Source organism: Saccostrea echinata, unplaced genomic scaffold (assembly GCF_033153115.1).
Source record: "Saccostrea echinata isolate AGI-Se365-2 ecotype Australia unplaced genomic scaffold, CSIRO_AGI_Sech_v1 ptg000054l, whole genome shotgun sequence".
Classification (NCBI taxonomy): Eukaryota; Metazoa; Mollusca; class Bivalvia; order Ostreida; family Ostreidae; genus Saccostrea; species Saccostrea echinata.
In genome coordinates, this window is record NW_026889803.1 from 66,535,074 (window position 1) to 66,559,588 (window position 24,515).

General features: G+C 33.0%; 2 protein-coding genes across 2 annotated transcripts; one reads left to right on the forward strand and one right to left on the reverse strand.

Annotated features, from left to right (window-relative positions):
* Nucleotides 1–1,471: 1,471 nt before the first annotated feature.
* Nucleotides 1,472–11,850, reverse strand: LOC133205603 (mitochondrial import inner membrane translocase subunit Tim10-B-like). The gene is made up of 2 exons (XM_061341439.1): nt 11,734–11,850; nt 1,472–2,250 (listed from the first exon to the last, which is right to left on the reverse strand). Exons 1-2 carry the CDS (start codon nt 11,808–11,810, stop codon nt 2,046–2,048), a joined length of 282 nt encoding a protein of 93 aa, XP_061197423.1. The 5' UTR covers nt 11,811–11,850; the 3' UTR covers nt 1,472–2,045.
* Nucleotides 11,851–12,270: 420 nt separating this feature from the next.
* LOC133204795 (zinc finger MYND domain-containing protein 12-like) lies at nt 12,271–18,027 on the forward strand. Its single transcript, XM_061340543.1, has 8 exons — nt 12,271–12,470; nt 13,118–13,259; nt 13,387–13,558; nt 14,831–15,000; nt 16,114–16,236; nt 16,378–16,498; nt 17,190–17,335; nt 17,779–18,027. Exons 1-8 carry the CDS (start codon nt 12,364–12,366, stop codon nt 17,893–17,895), a joined length of 1,098 nt encoding a protein of 365 aa, XP_061196527.1. The 5' UTR covers nt 12,271–12,363; the 3' UTR covers nt 17,896–18,027.
* The last annotated feature ends 6,488 nt before the right edge of the window (nt 18,028–24,515 follow it).

The window sequence follows — 24,515 nt, forward strand, 5'->3', positions numbered from 1 at the left end:
ATTTTCTATAAAATTCGATCCTTTGTTTCTAAATATAATTTATCAGCCATACCTTAGCAGTATATATTTTCATAATTGTGAGTTAATTCATTCTGTACAAACTATGGGACACAATCCTATTGTATATTTCACTGCAATAAAATACTTTCAAATCATGGGATGTTTTTAAGTGGTCTCAGTAAGCAATTTAAAAACATTATCATATCCATGGAACTGTAATTGATTTCTTGGGGCATTTAGGTTCAATTAGTGGGATTCACTTTTGAAGGGAAACTGTAACGTAGTATCCGTTTCCTTTGATGTATTATTCAAAATGACCTTGACCATCTACTCTAAACATGTACATAAGTGATCCTTTTATTTTAGTAATGGTTAGAATACAATTGTATATGCCTAAAACTGCTTTGTTAAAATAGTAAATGACAATCATGATATGCCAGTTTGATATTAAAAAAAATGTCATTTAGGACTTGAAAATAAAATATATAGAATCATCGGTTATCATCTTTTACTTCACCCCTTTATTTCTTCGACATGAACCAAAGTACATATAAATAAATTTAATATATATTATAGCCCTGTTGTCGTAATTTAATAAGAAGATGCTGTTATAATAGTCTTTAAATGAGGTATGAAATATCAAACATCAAGCTCAAAAGTCCATTGAAAAAAATACAGATTGGGAGGAGAGCAAACACGGACCTCCTAAAACATTAGAGGCGGGATCAGGTGTCATGGAGGAGTAAGCATCCCCTGTGCTCCTTGTCATGATTGGGTAAGCTATATTTAATGCTGGGTGGATTTTCTCGCGGTAATACCAGTACGTGCGTCTTGATTTACTGGCTATGTTTATCGGAAAATAACTCTAGACTGCTATCGCCATAGCCACTAAATATGATTAAATCAGAGGTGCTTGGTGGTGGTGGGGGGGGGGGGGGGGGGCGTGCTCTGTACCCAAAAGGTTCTTCGAGATGAACTTGTGCTATACCTATAGCGTTGGAGGATGCTTTAACTGATCTATTTTTTCAGGATAAATGACCAGGTAAAAAATCATTTCCAAGTAACTACATACATGCCCTACCTTGACCAAAAATAAATGAATTATGCATGTAAGTTATGCAAACCAGCATCACTTACTTCGGTTGCTACAGGTGACTTACAAACATCTGTATATTTCATATTTTCATGACAAGTATATAGATTAAAATTTTTGGAGCAGGTCCATTTCTTATTTTGACCCAACTTGCACAGATGATGTATCAGAAATTTATAATAGTGTAATAAACATCTTGCTTAAGATGCTGCAAGTAACATTTCTTAGTTAAGGACATACCGTCACATACGCAACAACATACCTTACCTTCTGATATTTTTCCAAGATATTCTTAATTTAAGATTATAGTGCCATCAGATGTTCGAAAATTAAAAAACCAGCATGCATTACCACGGGTTTTGAAAAGATAACAATTAATGAAAATTCTTATATAATTCAAAGAAAAATATACAAAAATTACTAAACATATATTCTAGATGTTTTGTTTATCCAAACTTGTTTTAGAAGAAGTGTACAATAGCATATATAGACATTAAAATGTAGCACACAGTTCCTTTAAGTATTGGAACTCTTCAACTCCAAAGAAAAAGACAACAGAGTTCAAATTACGTTGCATATGTCCTTAATTAATGAAAGGCCTATACAAGTAGTGCTAAAATTACATGTAATGAATGGGCTTACTTTGATTACCTACATGTAAGTTTTAATAATCTTGAACAACAAAATGTACAAATGTTTTTTTCTATTTTATTCTATATTTCCTATTTTTATAATACATATATGTCATAACAAACTAAAGTGTATTATTTCTAGTAAAATTCAATATTAATTTGCATTCACGGTACATTTATTCAGTTCCTTTTACTCTTATATACATTTTGAATGACATTAAAAGTCATTATCATATGTTTCACTTCAAATTGTACTGACACATACAAGTACCACTCAATCACAACACAGATAATAATGGCCCACACAACGTGAGAACATTTCAGGATGTTTGTTGGAGATGGGCCTGCATTTGTTTGACTTTAGCCTCGTCCTCCTGTGACAGGGAGGTTAATTTTTTGCCGATTCTGTCGTGGATTTCCATGTACTTAGCCACACACCTGTCGAGACACACGGCCTCTCCTTTAGAGAGTTCTGCTTCCTTGTATTTGGGGGGTATACACTTCTGTAGACAACATGCCGTCATCCTGTAAAAATAAACAGCTACATTAGGACAAGTGCACTAGTCATGCAACGATTGACGGCTAAGTGGATGAATAAATTAGTACTCGTGCACTTATGCCCTGTTCACACGGAGAGTTTAATTCGAATTAAACGTAAGTTACTGCGAATTAAATTTGATCCGCGTTCACACGGAGAATTTAATGCGAATTAGTTTAATTCGAATTAGTTTACTGCGCATTAAATTACTTCGCATTAGCTTCGTGTGAACGCTAAGCGAAGCTAATTCGAATTAAATTTTGACGCATGCGTAAGGGCAGAATTAAGTCACAGGCCACATGTCGATGGTCAAATATAGGTACTTGTGCTATTTTTGAGTGGAAAACAAAGGAAAATTACGTTAACACTAAAATGTGTACAGACACTGACATTATGTCAAATGTATATTTGCTGGGAACAATATGACGTGTTTGTAAATGACGTCATAATAGCCTCACTGAATAGCCTTGCTGTAGAAATAAAATTATAATTCGCATTAGTTTACTTCGCATTAGCTGTCGTGTGAACGCAATTTAATTCGCATTAGTTTAATTCGCATCATTTTACTTCGCATTAATTTACTGCGAATTAAACTCTCCGTGTGAACAGGGCATTAGAGTTCATGCATGATTTGCTGCCTACAGTATTGTGAAGAATAGTCTACATGTACTTCACATCCTGTTGCATCATACATCCATATATTATGACTCAGCCATTACTGGACAGAAGTGGCAAACCACGCACTAATGATCAACATTATATAACTGTCAAAGCACATCTATGTAACCACTTTGAGCTTTATAAGTAATATCTAAAATAGATCTATTCAAATGGAAGAAATACATAGGTAAAAAGTCCATTAATACATATAATTTAATTACTTTATGAGGAGCAATCAATGTAATATTTTTAAAAAAGTCATCCTTTCATGATTTACTAGTGATGAGCAGAAATCCTGCAGTCTCCAGCACGAAAAGATTTTTTACAATATAATTCTGTATATTTACATTCAGCATGTATTTTGCTTATAAATTGTGAGGAAAGCTACGGCATTCAAAACACCATAACACGGACAGAGGGTCAAAAGGTTCAAGTATGCGTTTTATTTTGATGTCACAAACACTGAACGCCGTGGAAGTTCAACGTCATAAGCGAAACTCAGAATTCACGCTTACATTGAACAGAAGCTGTTGAACAGCTCTTCCATAAATCATAACTTACCCGAAGGATAATAAAGCCTGGATTTTGAAATAAAAATCAGATTTGCAGTCAAGACAAAGAGTTAAAAAATGTAAATATAAGCACTGAATCATTATTTTTTGAAAGATATAGTCTCATAACTACGAAAGCCCAGAAGGCTCATTCGAAATTCGAGTTTCGAGATTCATTATCCAAACTAACCAATCAAAAGGCGGGTTCAATATTTGATTACATCCCTTTATTAAGTTATTACTATCAAGAAATCACTGAATATATTTATAACACATGGGTCATTTGCTTAAAAAATAATGCAAGAAAAAATGTTATATGTATCAAAACAATATAAAACTGAATTTGGGCCACGTTTTGAAAAAAAATGTGTATAAAATCTGATTTTCCTCATTAAACAAAACAATAGATACATCTATAGAATATTATATGGTCTTATAGTTGAATTGCTGAATTAGTAGTTCGATAAATTATTTAATTAGCACATGGATGAGGGAGAAAATTATTATTGATATGAAATACTAAGGATCGTCTTTACACTGCACAGTAATTTAATTAAGGATACATTTCATTACTTTTAAGGGTGCATTTGTGCAAGTTAGACTGATCTACTATTTGAAATGGAATAAAATAAATTCCAGTCTGTATTGTACATATAATTTTTAATTAATTCAAGTATTCAAAGCCTTAGACCAAGATAAGTAATTGAAAACTTAATTTTTTATGTATTTCTCCTATTGGGAAACAGTGGTGTATATTCCCTTCTGCTAATGTGTAGGCTAATGTGAAGTCACAGATTTCACCTAAAGCGCATCATTGCCGAGTTGTGGATAGGCAAGGAGAGAGTTGCCTCCTCTCAATGGAGGGGGGGGGGGGTCGGAGGACCACTTTCTGCGATCTTGGAGACATCTATCATTGTCATTTATCAAGTGAATATAATTATAAATCATTTAAACATATTTTTATGATACAGAAATTAAAATCTTCATGACCACTCTTAATAAAATTGAGAAATTTTAAAATCCTTACACAGTACCTGGAAATTATGGAAACTTCTTTACTGAATAATCTAAATATATGTTTGACTTCCTACTAACCCAGACATGTTTCCTAATTTCTATTCCCTGTCCTAATCGTAGACTCCTGTTGTCATTTTTCAATAGTCTGATATCGACTTCAAAGTAACATTTCAATTTTAGATTTAACCAGCTATAAAAATCAAAAGTTGTGTATACTGTAAAAATTGGATAGGCATAAAAGTGTGGATTGCTAAAAAAAACTTTTATTGCATTTGATAAAAAATATTCTAGTAACTGGTAAATAAATAAGTTTTATGATCAACTTTACCCCATTTTTCAAGCAAACACAATGTACATGCATAAATAAATATTTTTTTTTCACATCAAGAAAATGATGTATAGGCTACAGCCTTTTCGCCTATATGGAATATATACACCACTGGGAAAGCGAACGCGATTTTTCTTTATCACTACTACGATGTCTTTAAGATTTCCTGTGTACACTAAAAGGCATACATGAACTATAAGTAATTTTAATACGAACTGCTTTGGGCTATACAATTTTTTCAAAGTCCTAAAGGTGTATAGAGGGTCCATTGTTTTGTTAAAATAATTATAATTTCTTAACATTATCAAATACTTTATATCTGTTTTCTCTATGGCCATTACATCATGTATTGAAACTTGTGTATTGATTGATTATGTATCTTGCGAGACCCGAGCGGTTTCTATAAATAATTATCGAATATATAATTATTTTACCCATGCATTGCAAGATTGACACTGAATGTTGATAACCGAACATTTGTCTAACGTTGTAATAAAATAAATAACATAGCCATAGGACCCCGGGCACGTGTCTCTACTCCCCCCCCTCCCCCCCCCCACACACACACACGCACACACATTCCCCTTATGTTGTTTACCGATATAATATACTATAGAAAACATAGCAACATTATGCTTGTGTCTTTTCAAAAATAACGTCTAATAACAGTGATAACCCCCTGTTGCTATTTTTTGGAGGGGGGGGGGGGCTTTACAGTGATTTATTAAAATTATTTCCTACGGGCCTGAACAAAGAGAAGTCATTACTTTTATTAAGCATGTATATTTCAGCCATCCCTACTTAAGGGTCTGTCTCTTGGTTTCACAAACTTGGTCACTGGTCACTTTCTAATACCTTGTCACAAACTATATCTACTTTGAAACCCGTATTGGTCACTGGTCACTTTCTTATGTCACAGACTATATCTACTTTGAAACCCGTATCACTATTTATTATTTAATATTTACATTTCCAATGTCTTTGTCCGAGATAAAATTACAAATTGTAAAAATACTTTATTTCTACATAAATCTACTGGTTCATCGATAGGCGCGGTTAAAAAAAATCACGTGCGGGGCGGGACAAATAGAGACAGAAGCGGGGCTATTAGCACGGGAATTTGCAGAATCAGGAGCAAGTAAATATAAGGAATAACTGTCAGATTTTTTGGATTCATGACGATGATCAATCGATTGGCTTGCGTGATAATTTTATGCATAAACGCCTTCGGCGTTTATGCAAATTATCACACAAGCCACTCGATTGATCACATCATGAATCCAAAGAATTCGACAGTTATTCCTGAAATAATCGCTAGTTAATTCTTCTATTGCACACTAATAATTCCCATCGACTACAATACCCCCCCCCCCCTTGTTCTTTGAATCCGATTAACAATATTTATTACTTTGACATCAAACCCTCTCTCCAGATCAAAGGATGACTGCACTTAACGCCTGTTTTTTGGTCTTTTTCGGTTGCTTCTGTTGCTTTTATTTCTAAACCTTATCTCACTTTTGTATGTTTATGAAAGAATACTGTCAATTTGGAACCACATTTAAATCTTAAAATGATTTTAGACTGTGATACAATAAAATGATTCAATGTTTTTTGTCCTTACTGCTTTCCAAATATAGTGAATTTACACTTACCTGCCCTTGATTGAACATTACGTATGCATGAGAGGTGGAGCTAATATTGTAAGAATGAGTCTAAAATTAGACTTGATAGATAACAATGACATGTTTGGAAAAAAGAACGTGACCACTCTTTCAAATCTCCCTCTCCATTCTGTATGGCACAAATACACTTCTGACAAAGGTTTCAAAACGAAATTAACAATATGAGCACGTCAATGTAATTAAAGCAGATTTTATATCAATGCCAGATGACTAAACGTGTTCGAACACAATGTCCTAGTTAGCACATGCTACCTTACAAGTCACGCGACGGAATTAAGTATTCACAAAGTTACCTGAGGTAAGAAATCACGTGGTGAATTATAATATTCAACATGTCACAATCCTTGGTTACAACACAGAGAACGAATGTAAGAAGAAGCAGTTTTTTCTCTTTTTAACCATGAGCGCATGTTTGTCTATTAATCTCCTTTTGACACATTATTATTTATGCAAATATACAACTATTGTTAAACGTAGAACAATAGACAAACATGCGCTGACTATGTATAAAGTCAGTGAAAAAGTGGGCGTCCTCATTATCGAACGGAGATTTAAGAAATTGTGATGACCCCTGCCTTTGAAAACAGATTCGAACTTCGTAAATATACACTTTTATTAAACGTAATTAGATAAAGTTGTAGATTGGATGTTGACCATTCTTGCAATGAAAAGAAAAATGTTTGTTTTGAAAGTTTATTTTGTCGCAAATTCCGCATGTCCTTAAGTGCAGTCATCCTTTTGAATAATTTGCTATTTGGTGATAGGCAATTGTCTGATAAAACTAACTGTTCAATTTTTGAAGCAGTCCAACTATACATCAAGTTTTCAAAGCGATTTTGATATTATTTCATATTTAAGTTTTAATATTAATTTCCTAATATTTTTGATATTTATACTTATTTCAAATCTCAGCATTTCCATGTATATATATTGTATTTTTTTTTTTATTTGTCTTTTGCATTTTCATTTTTTTCTTTATTATTATCCAGTGTTTTTGCTTGTTCCAGATTTATTTATTTGTTATTATCAATACTATTTTCTTTGCTTTTTTTTTCTTTCTTTTTTTTTTTTTTTTTAATTTCCTTGCATATTTGTCTTTTGCACTTCATTTGTTTACTTATTCTTTGCACTCTTTTATTTTTTCATTATATTGTATAGTGAGTATACATGCTAAGTAATAACTCTTGTGAATTTATTAATCTATCTCTCTTTTTTTCTCCTATTTCTGGTAAAAAAAAAGAAGAAGAAATTAATGTAACTTATTATGAATTATTTCATCATGATTGTAAATCTTTGTCAATTCTTAACATTTGTAACCTTGACCTTCTTGGAGAGGACTTATATAGGCCATGCCTGATGTCCAATCCAATTATGTAAACTGACTTTACATAATAAAATACTGATTAAATTGAAAAAAAATCAAACCTGTAAGCAAAGTAGATAATACGGTATAGATATTCTTGATATAAATCTATTATAATATTTAAGAATTTATAATGAATTTAAGCATATTTTGCAGACCAAAAACCCAATAATTTTTTCTAATTTCGTTCTGATATATATAACACTCTTTCTTGCATTGTAATATAATCAAATGACCTATTCGGTTTGAATTTATTTAACGATTTCTAGAAGGTCAAAACTTAGCAAAGGGGAGTAATTGAATCTTAAACCGCCTTTTGATTGGTTAGTTTGGATCTTGAATCTCGAAACTCGAATTTCGAATCTCGTATTTCGAAACTCGAATCTCGAATGATCCTTCTGGGCTTTCGTACATAACTGCAATGATGTGTGCAAACAAATTTCATAACGCGCTAATGTGCGTCACTCAATTTGTTTACACACACCATTGCAGTTATGAGACTATATCTTTCAAAAAAAAAAATGATTCAATGCTTAAGTAATTTAACCACCCTTATGCTGGATTAGCCCTGGCCTCTGGGCAATAAAAATTGATGAGCTCACTTTTGATCCCAGTCTCACTTTTCCACTATAAATTCCTATTGTAAAAGTGAGACTGAGATCAAAAATGAACTTATTTAAGTTTACGGCATCAGAACAGATAATAACAATATTGGGATGAGGGCTGCTTTCACATACATTTGATTGATTGTATCCCTGATTTTCCTTAGCAGAAGATTGATAAAGATGTTTTCTTCAATATTACGTTATACAATATAAACCCAAAGTCTCTGACGTACCTGGCTTGAAATTTAGGAGCTATAGCAAGACCATGAAACAGAATGATGATTCCTGGTTCAGTTTACTACCACTTCTTAATGAAATCATACAAAAACTATTTTAGGAGTAACATTTTAAAAAATTTCCAAACATTATTCTATTTCCAGTAACCACTGCAATATTATTCATGTAAATCAACAGATACAAATAATTTTGAATCTTAATGTAATCTAATTATGTATGAAATTACTGAAATTAGACCAAATCTGTCAGAGAATTAGTATTTTAAAAGAAATTTATTTATTTAATAACCATGGCATTACCAATCATGAAATTAAAAAGAAAACACACACATATAATCATGTAATATTATAGCTTAATATTGTGTACCAATTTTTTTTTGTTTAATTTGGCTTAAACTGTAAGATGATTTACATTTTAAAATAAATATGTAAATATACATTTAATATGCTAAGATGTACAAAATAATTCCCCACCGTATGTGTTGCGAAGTTGTAACTAAGGAGGCCATCTTGGATTTGGTACTTAGTATCAATTCAATTTATTGACAGCGCCATATTGGCATACAGTCAAAATAAGAAATCATTTTAAAGGAATCTTGAAGAAATTATATTTTGTATAACCATGGCAACATTTTTGTTGAAATATATATAGAATATTGTAAATGTATTTTAATGTAGTCAATTTTTACTACAGTTGTTGGATTTCAAGAAAACTCAGTATACAAGTTGACTACATTAAATTACATGTACAAAATTCTATATATCTTACTATGACCCACTGAACAGATTGAATATAATGAAAGTTGAAAGCTGTCAATGTGACAGCAAATCAGGTTTTCTTTGTGTGAAAGTACTGATATTTCTCGCATGAATAGAGGAATTTCACATTTACAAGACTTATTTCCTTTTGTCAGCGACAAATGATGTACTATGGAATCATCATTGTTTGTGGGGGATCAATGTTCGTGGATTTCGTGGGTCACCCTTACCCATGAATTTACATCCCCACAAATGCATTGAGCAGTAGAGTTATCTAGCTATTTTGATAAAACATATAGTTTACCAACAAAATTATGTCCCCAAGAACCAGTAAAATTTTGATTACCCACGAACATTGACCCCCACAAACAGTGATGATTCCACAGTGAGTACCCTATACTCAATATTTTTTTTTTAATAAAGAATACCAAGTTCAACAACTGGTATTCTAATCAAAATCCAAATAATGTGCTCTGATCTATGTAAATATTGATTTAAAAAATAAAAAAGTTCCAGTCTAAAAAACTGTTGAAGGAAATATCTACATCGACAAATGATGGACCCTTTGGGCTGCAGCCCCTCCTGCACGTCATTTTCACCATTTCAAAAACCAAACCAGAAAACATGGTTATGATAAATAAACATTTGATGAAAGTTTCAGCTCAGTGTTTGCATAATTTTTCAATAAAAATGCGATGTCTCTGATTTTATGGACATCCCTCGTATATATATAACTAACAGGAAAGGAGAAAATGTATGGCTGGACCGTGGATGGAACCTGGATTCCTGCATCACTAGTCAGGTGCTCTACCGACTGAGCTACCCAGGCCAATAGCAACTGCCCACACCATTACATTCCTCCCTCCTTAAATTGTCCTTTAAACTGGCAGGATTTTTACCTGCAAGTCCAGGGGTGTCAACAGCACCAAATTATGTACCAGGAAAGGAGAAAAGGTATGGCTGGACCGGGAATGGAACCCGGGAGCCATGCATCACTAGTCAGGTGCTCTACCTACTGAGCTACCAAGGCCGATAGCCATGGCCCAAATCATTATATATATATTAGATAGAACGTTCTATCGTTAAATGATATTGTCCTACGGACCCGGCTTAACAACTGTGGTGAGGGCTTGTCCCGAGACACAGTTAGATTATTCTAACTATATATATACAGTGAAACTTCTCCAAACCGGTCCACCTGAAAACCGGTTCTCCCTACACATCGGCCGATATTATAATTCCCGGCAAAATTCTTAACATATCTTTACACATTTAATTCTCATAAAACCGGTCACCCCTTAAAACCCAACACCGGCCACTTTTCCAAGAACAAAATGTAAGAAAACTAGCTAATTTTCCCTCATAATACCAGCCACTTTTTTGAATGCAAGAATTATAACTGTCATTGGCCAGAGTGGTAGTAACGACCAGCCAGAGGTGTGAAAATACCAACCAGAACTCAGAGGTGTGAAAAACTGCAAACGGCCTCTTACATGTAGGGTTTTCTATTGTTTACCTGTGTTGTGAAACGGTCCTAGTCGTGTACACATGATTAAGCTTCATGAATTATTAAAATATCAAACAACTATTGAATTAATAAAATATCAAACACATAATGAATAAACAAAATATCGTGAGCCATGTTGCATCATACTTTTATATAGACATAAGAGGCTTATTAGAATTGGACACTGAACATAGACAAAAGCTGAGAAAAAAATCAATTTTTGGTAAACCGGCCACCCCTCTACTCCGGCCATTTCATTCAGTCTGGCAGCTGGCCAGTTTAGAGAAGTTTTACTGTATATTTGTGTGTGCGTGTGTGTGTGTGTGTGAAGTCTACTAATTTGGTAACGTAAAGTGCGTGCAAACATAACTCTATTATCAATTAAATAGAGATGCAAAAAAAGACAATTTGGCCAAAGTAGTAAACATGCTCTAAGCCATTCTCTACCATCGGCTTATACATTCACCTCTGAGGTGTCTGAGAGGGGAACGAACGACCGACAACTCTGCAAGGGAGATTGGCTCTTAGCATCAGATACATACTAGTTAACACTACGTTATTTATGTCGATTAAATTTTTTTTTTAAATTACTTGCTTAAAAAAAGCCAAAAAGATGCACTCCTAGGATGTATATAACTCATTATATTTCGTAACAGAACAAAATGAATATTTTTATAATCTGAGTAACTCGAATTTACTCTATAGAGGCAAAAGTTTATTTGGCCTGTAACCAAATGCTAAGGAAAAAATTATCAAGCTTACTTGTTATACATATCTGCAGTCATTTCAATTTCCAGATCAGCAAACAGCTTCATCTGTGCTTCGTTTACAGTTGTCATCTTACAAAGTATAAAAGTGGAAATGTCTGACACTCGCACACGTGTTTACAGCGGAACCAGAAGAAGACATGCTAAAGTCTGAAGAAATAATGATAAAGATTCCGTCGCCTTTGTCATGCATCATTTAGATTAGGTACGAGTCGGACGAGGTTTTCCGTCTAAAAGAAACGGCATCATACATTTCTAATCATCTCTAAAGATGTTACTGAAAAGAAAAACTATTTTGTTTTAAAATATTTTTCTTTCTTTTTTTTTTAAGAAAAAAAATCTTTTGTGCCGTGACATCTTGAAAGGGTATTATACTCATATTTTATTATAATGGTAATAAATGGTAATTATTATTTTTATCATTATTATATATATTTTGCACATCTTTAAAGTGACCTAAAAAATCTTTTATAAAGATATAGACAAGAAATTGAATTTGGCGCCAATTCCTATTTGCAGTAACTACGGAAGTGAGGATGTCGATTTTTCTTAGCAACCCTTCAACAATATGGCGGCGAATGTTAGACGGAAGGAGTATCAACATTAGACAAAGTGCTCGTGCAAAATGACACTTAATCCTCTGGCCAACCCGAAAGGGTTAAAATTAGTCTGTGAATTGTGCCAAAAACCAGCATATATACAGTGTACAAAATGTCGAGTCACGTATTATTGGTGAGTGTCTCACAGGCGTTTGTTTCATACAGTACGCTAGTTTTCTCACAGGCGTTTGTTTCATACAGTACGCTAGTTTTCTACTATACAATAACGTGTTATTGTATTTGTGTACAGTAGAAAACTAGCGTACTGTATGAAACAAACGCCTGTGGAGTGTCTGCATAATAGGCTTGCTTATTTTTTGTCATATGATATCAGACTTGCACATTGCTTGTATGATTCTAGCAACATGCTGCATACTGTCGCTTAAAGGAACAAAAAAATCTCATGTACAACTGCTTGTTTCTTTTTAGCTACGTTAATTTCAGAGACAGACTGTTTGGAAATTTTAAAATTTATAATGTATCAAGTAAAGTGATAAATAAACGATGATGATATTGTTTTACTATCTTCAAAATTTAGTGCATTCATTTCATTCTAAAGCTGCACTTAGTCATTCTGTGATTTTACTGGCACAGTATGGGACCAACAGAGAAAACATGCAACCTACATATATATACATACAGCACTAACTAATTTGTCAATATCAGAGAGAAAAGAGTAATTTAGCTGATTGATTCCAGACTAGACACTGCAAAGGGAAATTTATAGCTTATAAATGTGAAAGTCAATTATTTAAAAGTGAATTAATTTTTTTTTTTCAGTGGTATCGAACATCAGAAAGCAGACTGGATGGGAATCCATGAAAAAATATGTCAGAGTTTAATCGCATTAAGACAAGCAGCACCATTTCTCCCATCAGAAGAGGAGAGACAGAAAAGAGAAAAACAGCTGCAGAGTAAAAAGGTGTCCATTTAACTTGAATCATTCCAAAACATACTGATTCTCCCATGTATGCTTAACCTTATATTTTCATTTTCTGCTCAATTCAAATTATTTGACATCAAATCAAAGTGAATTAAAATATTTTTAGGAACACATGATTGTTTTGACCAGAACCACGGGACAGAAATTGCTGTTTGAGGGACGGCATGAGCAGGCTGTGCCTGCAGCCATGCAGTCCTTGAGATTTGCCATCGATGTTCATGGCTTGGCTAGCATTGAACTTGTGCCTTCTTACCTTATCCTGGGAGAAGCCAGCATAGGTAGACTCACTTAAGTTACTTCAGACTCTGGGACCATAAAACTTAGATGAGCTCACTTTTGATCTCAGTCTCACTTTTATAAAAAGGAATACATGGTGGAAAAGTGAGACTGAGATCAAAAGTGATCTAAGTTTTATGGCCCCGGAGCCTGGTTGCATTGGTTGATTTACTACTTATGTGGACATTGATGATTTATACACCTGTTAATGTAGGTCATGCAATGGAAAATATGTAACTGAAAAATGGCTAACACATTTAGAACAATCTATTTCCATTACATGTCTGGAAGAAAACTTAACTCCTTTAAATTGATTCTATAGTCATTGGCACATTTCCAAGTAAATAATTTTTCAATTGTCATATATCTCACAAGTCTATAAGTTAGTTGTCATATATCTCAAGTCATTAAGTTAAGTCTTGTATTTCACAAGTTGTTCAGTTCAGTCAGTTGGTTGTCATGTATCTCATCATTAATCAAGCTGTGTATCTTTCTAGTCATTAATTAGATGTCATGTATCTTATGTATCTCACAAGTCATTATAAGTTGATTGTCATATATGTCAAGTCAATAAGTTACTGGTGTGTGTATCTCACAAGTCAGTTGATTGTCATATATTTCATCAGTAATCAGGTAATATTTTGTTTGTCTCACTATCATTACAATTTAGTGGTTATATATCTCATGTATCTCACAAGTTATTAAGATGGTTGTCATATATCTCAATTTAGTTGGTTGTCATATATATGAAGTCATTAAGTTGGTTGTCATTTATCTCAAGTCATTAACTTAGATGTTACATATCTCACAAGTCATAAGCCCAGATTGACTTGTACCTGATAAGGATTAAATAAGAGTTGGATTTAATATACATGTGTATATCTTTAAAGTTATAAAATTGGCTTTGATATATCCTGCACCCATTTATCTTGATGTTGAATACTGTATTTCAGTTTTCATAACTTTTAATTAATCCTCATTAACCTTGTAAAATATATGAAGCCAGCTCTCATCCACAGACTGACTTTAGTACATCTCCAAAAGATGACTGTCATGTATATATACATGGGATTAATGCCAATAACAATTATTAAAAGGGGACCTGGAATCTCTAAACTTTAAGGTCACTTCTCTGCTTTCACCAGTCAGCTTAGAGTATAATCAGAGCTTGGTCCTCAGGTTTGGAAAAGTCACTGCTGGGATTACAGTGTGATTTACAATTTAGTACAACAAACTGACACATTGATAGTTTATCTTTATTTTTACTTTTGTAGGACTTGGAAGATTAAATCAGGCAGAAGAATATCTCGCCCAGGCCCAGTGGACTGTACTTAAAACACCAGAATGTTCAAATGCAATAAAATCCAAGTTGTACAGAAATTTGGGACTATTGTACGCTGCCAAAGGTGAATACGAGGAGGCACTGCGACAGCTCGCTGATGATGTACGTCATTTGTAGCCTTTTTACTTCATTAACAAAGAAAAATATGTATGTACAGTAAATCTGTTGTAGTGTACCACAATCTTGACAATAATATATGTTTGTTCTGCATAAGTTCATAAGGAAAACTTGACAGGTTTATCTTCAGGAGAGTCATAAAATAGGTCCACTTTGCACATTTTGGAGGCAATTCAACAATATACTTCTTTTTGTAAATTCAGCCTTGGGCAGTCAGATGTTTTAATTAAGTGAAATATGTTGACAAACAGAACTTATTAAATTAAAATGACTCAGATTTTATATCATAAACTTATATCTTTTGCATACAATGATGAGTAAAGTTGTTAAATGTGAATTTGCTTAAATTTTCCACATTGAATTTACAAAATCTACTGCAAGAGAAGTCTTTCTTAAACAGGAAGGTGACTGCATTAAAGTAAAATCTTACAGACAGATTGATAGAAAACTATGGAAAACATCTGTTAAGGGAGGGCAATTTAATTTAAATTCAATTCAATGACCAAATAAAACATTTATGCATGCATGGCTGACTTTTTTATTTATTGGACCACAGAAAAGTAAATTAATGACTCAGTTTTTTTTACATACATAACAAAGTATTTAGTTATTTTCTCAACTGTTATGGAATATTTCATTTTTATACCTCCAAAGATCAAAGATATTGTCCTCTCTGTATTCCGTCGGTCTGTCTGTCTGCGAATCTTTATTATTCAATGGCTCTAACTTGAATTGTAGTAGGTAAAATCTTCAAGTCTGACATGCATATTCAACTCTTAATACCTTTTCAAATGTACTCAGATCAGAGACCGTGTGTTTGTTTGTCCAAGATCAACGTATATACACTCTACACCTATATAAATACTCTCTGTCCACTAAAATGTCATTTAATCACATACTGTAAATAGAAAAGCCAGAAACTATTATTCACATCACAACTCGACTATGTTTGGAGGCATATGTGTTTTACTGACACATCATGTTTTATTTTTAGCTGATTTATCAAGCAAATTGCTATATTTTTATATGTTCAGTACTGAGCAATAGTCAATCAAATGCAGACTAACTTCACTAATCTCAATGTGTTGTTTTTATCAGATCTACCACTCTTCTGAAGAATTTGGGACAGGAGACATTCGGACTTCTGGTGGCTACTTTCACATGGCTAATGTTTTCTTCCGTCAAGGACGCATGGACGTTGCAGATTCTTTGTACAGTGAAGTATGATGATTTCATTTTCCTTTCAAATTTTCACCAACAGAATTTTCACTGTCATTTTTATAAGAATGTAGCCCTAGTTTTATATGATATTCTGTAACATACATGCACATTATAACATTGTGATGTTGAATTCTTCTTTAGGTTTCAAACATTTGGTATAATCACTTAATGAAGATTGTTCAAGTGAGAACTAAAACGCCGGCCGCCCAGCAGGGAATCGGGCCACTAATCCCAGAACAAATTGAGGAGGAAGACTCACTAGGTATTAGGTTAATTTTTAAGATACAAAGAGTTATTATTTTTTCATACATTGTGACTTTGTTCGGCTTTTTTTTTTTTAAAACGTTTCCATTTCTGTTTTTTGTTTGAAAAAAAAAAACCAGTAAACATTTCAATTTAATTAATCCAATAAGCTTCAGAAATTCTATTTGTATTCTGGTACATGTACTCATATTGTTTTATAAAAGAAAAGAATTTTTATGATAAGTTTTGATATGTACCTGGTAAAAAAATTTAAGCTGAAACATGTCTTACTCTCTTGGAACCTTTTTTTGGCTAACCTGATCAAGCCAAAGGCTCAAGTGAGCTTTCCTTATCAAATAGTGTCTGGCATCTGTCTGTCGGGGGGGGGGGGGGGGGGTCATAATAGGGACCAAAGTTTTACATGGGAATGTATAGGGAGAATAGTAAAAAAAAATCTCTCAGAAATAGAAGGGCCATTATTAGCAAGCATCCCCAGGGAGTGCAGATTCAGGTCAGAGGTTAGGGTGGCCGCAGCCAAAATAGAAGATAAAATTTTTACATAAGAATACAGAATACATGTATAAGAAATAATCTTGTAAAATCTTTTAAAAGTCTTCAAAAAAGAAAAAAACTCAGCAGGGTCAGTGTGACATGGGAGAGTATTGTGGCCCATGAGCCTCTTGTATAACACTGTTTTTTTTCCTGAACAGATGAAGCTCAAGAAGCTGAGGCCATACAGGTGCTAAATGCAATATACGACATGAGAGAACACCAATCTAACAGGAAAGCCCAGGATCTGGCACTTGTTTGTCATGCTCTAGCCATGTTATACTTCATACTGTTTGATATACAAAAGGTAAGATACATCATGTATCCTGTTATCTTTTACAGGAATGCTCCATGTGATTAATTTTTAAAATTGACATATCTATACATGTACTTTCCAATTTAATAAAACTATGTATTTGGAAAATATTGTAATTTCACTTTTTTCTTTTCATACAATATAAAGCTTAGTTCAATGGGCTAAAATTGTGTTCTGATTTAAAAAAATAAAATGTTGATTCTTTTGGAAACAGCACACAGGTTCTATAAAAGATAAGGCTTTAGAAGATACCTTATCACTGTCATTGCTAGATATTTAATCCTACCTGCAAACCATCATTACAGAAATTTTTTAACTTGAGGTCTTTTCAATATTGATGAGCAAAGAAATTTTGAAATTAACCTAAATTTGTATTACCACCAAAATTTTATTACGAGTTGAACACAATGCACATCTGATGAATTGTTTTCCAGGCTAAAGAGTTTGGTCGAAAAGCAGTGGTAGCCAGCGAGGGGGATCCGAGGGATACTCTGTCACGATCTGTGGTAGAATTCATGAAGATTCTAGAAACTCAGAGGGTTCCAAACTAACTGTGATTTTTTTTCCACTTAAAAAATGAAATTAATGAAAAAGATGTACTTTATATGTATTTGTTGTATTTACTGTAAGGCCATTGTTAAATGTCTTTGAAATTTACATATTAAAAAGTTTTACAATGTCAACTAGCTTTCAACATTAATTACATGAAAAAAGGCCATATACGAGGGTTGTCCATAAATTTTTGTGAACAATGACATTTTTGTCAAACTGAATGGTCGTAGATATACTTATTGTATGCCAAAATATTTGTTATAAAAATCTAAGTCAGAATGGTTTAAACTTCTTATTTTTGTAAAATTCGGTCTTTAAAGGTCGCAGATTGTGCGCACGGCCCAGGATTAGAATGTCATAAACTTTGAAATAAAGTTTTCCGATTAAAATGATTATTTTCTTTATAAAAGAATCCAATACTTAATAAAAATTAAATGTGTCTTAAATAAAGTGGTTGTTGTCATCTGATATCTTTAGTATCGCTTATTGTACAGATAGTGAAAATATTAAGAAAAAAACGTGATAAATACGTTTTGAAAATTGACAGAAAAAGAGACGTCTGCCATCCACATGGAACAGCATCCAATCATAAAATTATGTTTTAACATGGTTTGAAAGGAAATTATTAAAACAACTGGAAATTATTGGAATGTATTTAGTTTATTGATTTGAAATTGGTAAATACGATTTTTCAATGGTGTGTACAATTCGAGAAATTGAGAGACACTACAAGAAGTTGAAAACTACTATTATATGATGAAAATAAGAAATCTCTATTCAGGACGTTGTAATAATTAAATCTAGCACAGTTGGACTGGGCTCTGCAGCCTGTGTATATAAAGTGTTTATACTGATGATGCTCGTAAATTATTGTATATAGTTTTGAATTTTGATAATTTACTCAATTATAGTCTATATGTTAATATTATTGCACACACTTAGCAGTGTGGCATAATAAAGAAAAAAATAGCATGTCTAGGAATATGTGATTCAAAATCTGTATTTTTGACATTATCAGGAAACTAGCTTAACACCAGACTGGGCCGTGTGGCTTGCATATCCAATCTATTTACACCTAAAACTTTTGTAAAATAGTGTATATATTAATTGTTTTAATTTCTATACATTTACTATATCATTGTCTATATCAAATAATATTGTACACATTTTGCACTGTGGTTATTATTAAGAAAATTATAGCATTTGTCTACGAACTTTATGGAAACCCTTGTATATTTCTTACAACATCAACTAACTTCTGAAATTGCACCAAGTCACTTCAAAACAGTTTTTTTTTTTATTAAGAACTATGAAATCTTAAGAGAACAAGATGCTATAATGTACTACAACACACTTGATGGAGTCACCTTCCTGTTTCAACATGAAAAATGTATACTGGGGTTTTTATAGGCGAGCAAGTCATCAGATTTAGGCCTGCATACAAGGTTAGCAAGTCTATTTTGTATACAAGGTGCACACATCTTTTTGGGTAGGAGCTTAGACTAAAAGCACTATTTGGGGAACCTCCTAGCAGCAAGCATGTGATTGGTTGCCATGATTCATAAAGTAATATACAAGAATAAGGTTCTATTATATTGACAGTAAATGGTTCTAGTTCCTTCCTGATTTTACTCTATCACGCCTGGTTTCTTTTAACATTTAGAATTAATGAAATAAAGTTGGAGGAAATCTAGTCACCAGCTTGCACAAATTTAAAAGGCTCTTCTTACAAAGGCCTATAGGCTTCAAAATCAAGGATAATCTCCCTTATGCATAACTCTGATCCTTCGACATATTTAGCTCCAGTCTTTGGCACTCCTTTATTCTGCTCAAAAAAGTGTTTAAAATTAAATATTTCGGATTTCCAACGTTTAGGCATGAACATTACCGAAGAGACATAATTTATCGATTTGCTCATCTGGTGCATCAAAATTGGTATCGTATATGATTTATATTACGACCCTTGGGTCGAGACCTCTGCAGGTGGACTGTTAGTCCCCAAGGGTTTCTACAGCCCAGTAGCTAAGTACTTCAGTACTAGCTTGAAAATATGGATAAATATCTAATTGCTGTGGTAAAATTTAGAAATTATTTCAAAATTAAGGATTATCTCCCTCATGCAAAGCTCCGATCTTTTGACGTAATTGGCTGTAGTCTTTGGCACTCCTTTTTTCAGCTCTATAAAGTTTTTTAAATTAAATATTTCGGATTTCCAAGGCATGAGTATCACTGAAGAGACAAAATTTGTCAAAATGCACATCTGGTGCTAGTGTTTAGGTGTAAGGCCTTCCACTTTAATACATCTTTATCATATTAACCCTTATCAGGAAGATTTGGTTCTGAAGGAGGTGTTGGTATTGTAACTAGACACATGTTAGATGATACACTTTGCTTCTGAGAGAAAACGTTCAGGGAAAAATGATAGCAATTATCATCTTTGTAAAAAATTTAATCAATTTCAAAGTAACAAAATATCAATACCACAGGACAAGGTGATGAGCTTTACACCTACTTTATCATTCATCAAATTAAGATACAGCACAGACACTCGGAAAAATTCATGTACATTTTATATATGTTAGTTAAAAAAAAAGTACAGTTCATTTCTTAAATATAAAAAAATTGCATACACCTTTGTCATAAAAAGTTCCTGTACATCATATAAGGCACATGTCAATTGAATATCTTGAATATTTTGCTACTTGTTATGTACAACTTCAGTAGCACCCCTAGATAAAATGTTTAACTTGCATATTTTGTCAGATAATAATAATCAGACAAATGTTAATATTTATGACACTTGCTAAATGACACTGCCTCTTTGAATGCTAGTCCATTGTTCTCCCTAGCCTGCCAAGAACTCCTTCTCCGTAACTTTCTGTATTCTTGACTAAAGCTATGACAATTCAAATATAAATGATCTCGCTGGAAAAATGGTAACAGGTATAAGTAAAATGCAGTTTAGCAACCTCAATAACTCTAGCCATACACACCAGATCTAAAACAAAGTGAGCTGAGCACGATTTTCATATGAAGTAGAATTCTAAACAAGTCTCTTGCAACACGAAAGTGTGGCTGATTAACATTTCACTTTTCAAACAAAATGTCTAAAATTTATTTTAATAATATTACCATTCTAAAAAGATTTACTTGTTTTTCCTTGATTTTAATCACTTGAATAATTTTTGACATCTCAAAAAACATTTTTGACATCTCAGTTATTTATACAAACAGAAAATGATGGTGGAGCAAGTATGTGCACTCATGCATTTTGTAAAAGAAAATGAAAGAAAAGTTCAGAAATTATCAAAGCATTATTTTTGTAGGTCTCCACACAAAGGCAATTTCTCTATGAATTCTCATCCTTTAAATGTGACCTATGTGTAGAGTAAAAAAAAAAATTGCAATACATGCAAATGCTGATGGCTTGAAAAAAGACAACTTTTCCTGAAATCCAACAATTTTCTCCAAGCCAAAACCCTGCATTTATCAACCCAATTTCAGAGAGAGAAAAAAAAAATTTAAAAAAAAAAAAAAAAAGGATATTTTTTTCAAATCAAAATTATATATATATATTTTTTCACATAAATTAACACATTGATATTGGTATGAAAAAAAAATTTACATTGTATGATATTTTTTCACTCTCTTATCATTTATATAATATTTCAAAAATTAAACTACCTGATCTGATATAGCACATAAAATACATGCAGTGCTTTCGAATTGTTCTTGTCAACGTCTTTATATATTTGCATGCAATAACTGTAATGGAACTGACTCACTTCAAGTACAAAAAAACTCAAGAATATCATGTTTAAATTCATGTACAAAGTATGTAAAAATTCATCAACAATGCTAGGTTTAAATAATGCCCGCTGTCATCATGTATGGAATACACACAGTACCATTGTATCAGTATAACCCTAACATTATCCGATTAGATAAGCTGACTATTGAATCATCCTTACTGGTTTACTAAGTATATACTGTATCTACATTTACATTAAAACAATTTTTCTACTGAACAAAAACGTTTAGTATTTCTTAATTGAAAACACATCAAAATCATTTTAAAATAGACAACTTTCACATTTACATGCAAGAGTAATTTCCCTTTGCTGGGTCAATCTTGGATCTTTATGGGACACTTACAAATAAAATCTGTTTGTACATGTTTTCTTTGTTGCCCCATACCAGATTTGACACTAACTTTAACACCATAAAAGCCTGCAGGGCAAGTAATTTTTAATTCCTACTAGCCCAGTTCCTGAACTAGTTCTCTAGCTGCTGGCAAAGTCTCAAAACAACAAAGGGGATAAGTTTGGGAGAGTTTCCCCTCCTGCCGGCCTCCTATGAAGGTAATATAAAAACTAGAAATATGTCCATAGGACATGAATGCCCCGCCGGGGGTATATTAGTAATGCAACATGAAAATTTGTGTTGATGTATGAAATTTGATGAGAATATCTTGAATAGTTTCTTTAAAATTGAAATCTAAAAAGTTGGATATCGATGATAAATTCTCACCAAATTATGTATAAGTGCATGAGCTTACATAGATATATCTTAAATGGTTTCTTTAAAACTAAGCAAAATGCAAATTTAAGAAAAGTGAGGTCAAGGTCACAGGAAAGTTCAAAGTCAAACATTTTTGATGCAGTTGAATAGTTCTCACAAATATGTATCAGCATAGTTTGATAAAAATATTTTGAATGGTTTATTTAAAACTGAGCTAAACACTAATTTAAAATAAATGAAGTCAAGGTCAAAGAAAAGGTCAAGATCAAAAATGTTGATGCAGTTCAATAGCTCTCATTGGACTTTTCCGAGAAGCGCTGACTTTTATAAAAGACGGCTTACTTTTACACTAGGACAGTATATGGAAGCTCTTTTGCGATATAAATATTAAGCTTAACAGTTAATTAAACGATAATAATGGTCCATTTCAGAGCACATATTACGTTGTCTAGGAAGGGAACGGCAACTATCCTACCCTCAACCCCCTCCCTTCCCACACTGACCAACTTTTGCTTAGTTTTCCTTCCGGAATGTTTTTTCTTCCTTATTTGATTCCTTCAAAAAATGAGATTGAAAGGAGATACTAAACCTCACGATAAATAAATAAAGCTACGTAATTCTGCCTCCCATCATCACTTGCGTTGATTGCATACCAGTTAATCATGAAGTGCCCTAAACAAAATACCTATAACCAACTATTAAGGTTTTCTTATTTATTATCAATTCCATACCTCCGTACATAAAGCAGGTTTAAATGTCAAAGTAAGTCGTCGACTGTAAAAGTCAGTGCTTCTCGCTAAAGTCCATTAGTATGTATCAGCATATGAAGTTTGATAACACTATCCTGAATGATTTCTTTAAAACTGAGCTAAACACTAATTTAAGAAAAGTGAGGTCAGGGTCAAAGGAAAGGTCAAGGACAAAAATGTTGATGCAGTTGAATAGCTCTTATCAGTATGTATCAGCACATGAAGTTTGATAAAAATATCTTGAATGGTTTCTTTAAAACTGAGCTAAACACTAATTTAAGAAAAGTGAGGTCAAGGTCAAAGGAAAGGTCAAGGTCAAAAAATGTTGATGCAGTTGAACAGCTCTCATCAGTATATAACAACGTGAAGTTTGATTAAACTATCTTAAACGGTATCTTTAAAACTGAGCTAAACACTAATATAAGTGAGGTCAAGGTCAAAGGAAAGGTTAAAAAAAATGTTGATGCAAGTTCTCATCAATATCTATCAGCATATGAAGTTTGATGAAAATATTTTGGATTGTTTCTTTGAAACTGAGCTTTGGACTGAGCTAAACACAAAGCACAACGGAAGGACAGACGGAAGGATGGAAGGACAGAAGACGGACATGACATACACTATATGCCCAGGCCATATTCATGGCAGGGCATAAAAAGGATGCCAAATTCTTCATTCTGGCTGTATTTTAGAGCAAATCAAGTCACTTTTTAAAGGTAAGTAAAGACATCCTTTTCAAGATTAATTCATGTCTACATTAATGCATTGCTTGTATTCTGTGTTTATACACAGGAGATTCAAACACTTATGTGATGAAGATAATTGATAGGTTGGACCAAAATAACATTGGGCAATGATAAAGTTGAAAGTCATTTTTGTGTTGCCTGCAGAGCAGAGTGGCACCAAGGGAACACTTTACCCAGCATCTGTCTGTCTAGCTGTCTGTCTGTCACACCCTATATCTCAAGAATTGTAAGAGGTATGGATTTGATATTTTGCACATATAATGCTTGGCACTATGGCTTTTGTAAATTACCATGGTTACCGACCTTGTGATCTCTGAGCTTGACTACTTTTCAAAATATATACAGCACATTTTTGACATTTAAGAGGCAAGTCTATGCTATTTAGCATGTGCACTGTTTGCCACAAGACGATATAAAAAATACCAGCATTAAAATCCACTTGACCTTGACCTTGGACGTACTTTGCAAAAAATATCTCGGGCAGTTTAAACTTATGACTTTTGAATTTTAAGAGGCAGGGTTTAGATAATTAGCATTTATACATGTTTATGAGCTCATGATAGTGTACTTTGAAACAGTAAGATATTCAGTTACCATACAAATTTA

Bases quoted from the DNA above. Each gene is read 5' to 3' on its own strand.
- LOC133205603 (XM_061341439.1), bottom strand. From the start codon at position 11,810: ATGACAACTGTAAACGAAGCACAGATGAAGCTGTTTGCTGATCTGGAA. The intron at 2,251-11,733 runs GTAAGCTTGATA...TTATTTTTACAG, and splicing joins ACTGCAGATATGTATAACAA to GATGACGGCATGTTGTCTAC.
- LOC133204795 (XM_061340543.1), top strand. From the start codon at position 12,364: ATGACACTTAATCCTCTGGCCAACCCGAAAGGGTTAAAATTAGTCTGT. The intron at 13,260-13,386 runs GTGTCCATTTAA...AAATATTTTTAG, and splicing joins AACAGCTGCAGAGTAAAAAG to GAACACATGATTGTTTTGAC. The intron at 17,336-17,778 runs GTAAGATACATC...ATTGTTTTCCAG, and splicing joins TACTGTTTGATATACAAAAG to GCTAAAGAGTTTGGTCGAAA.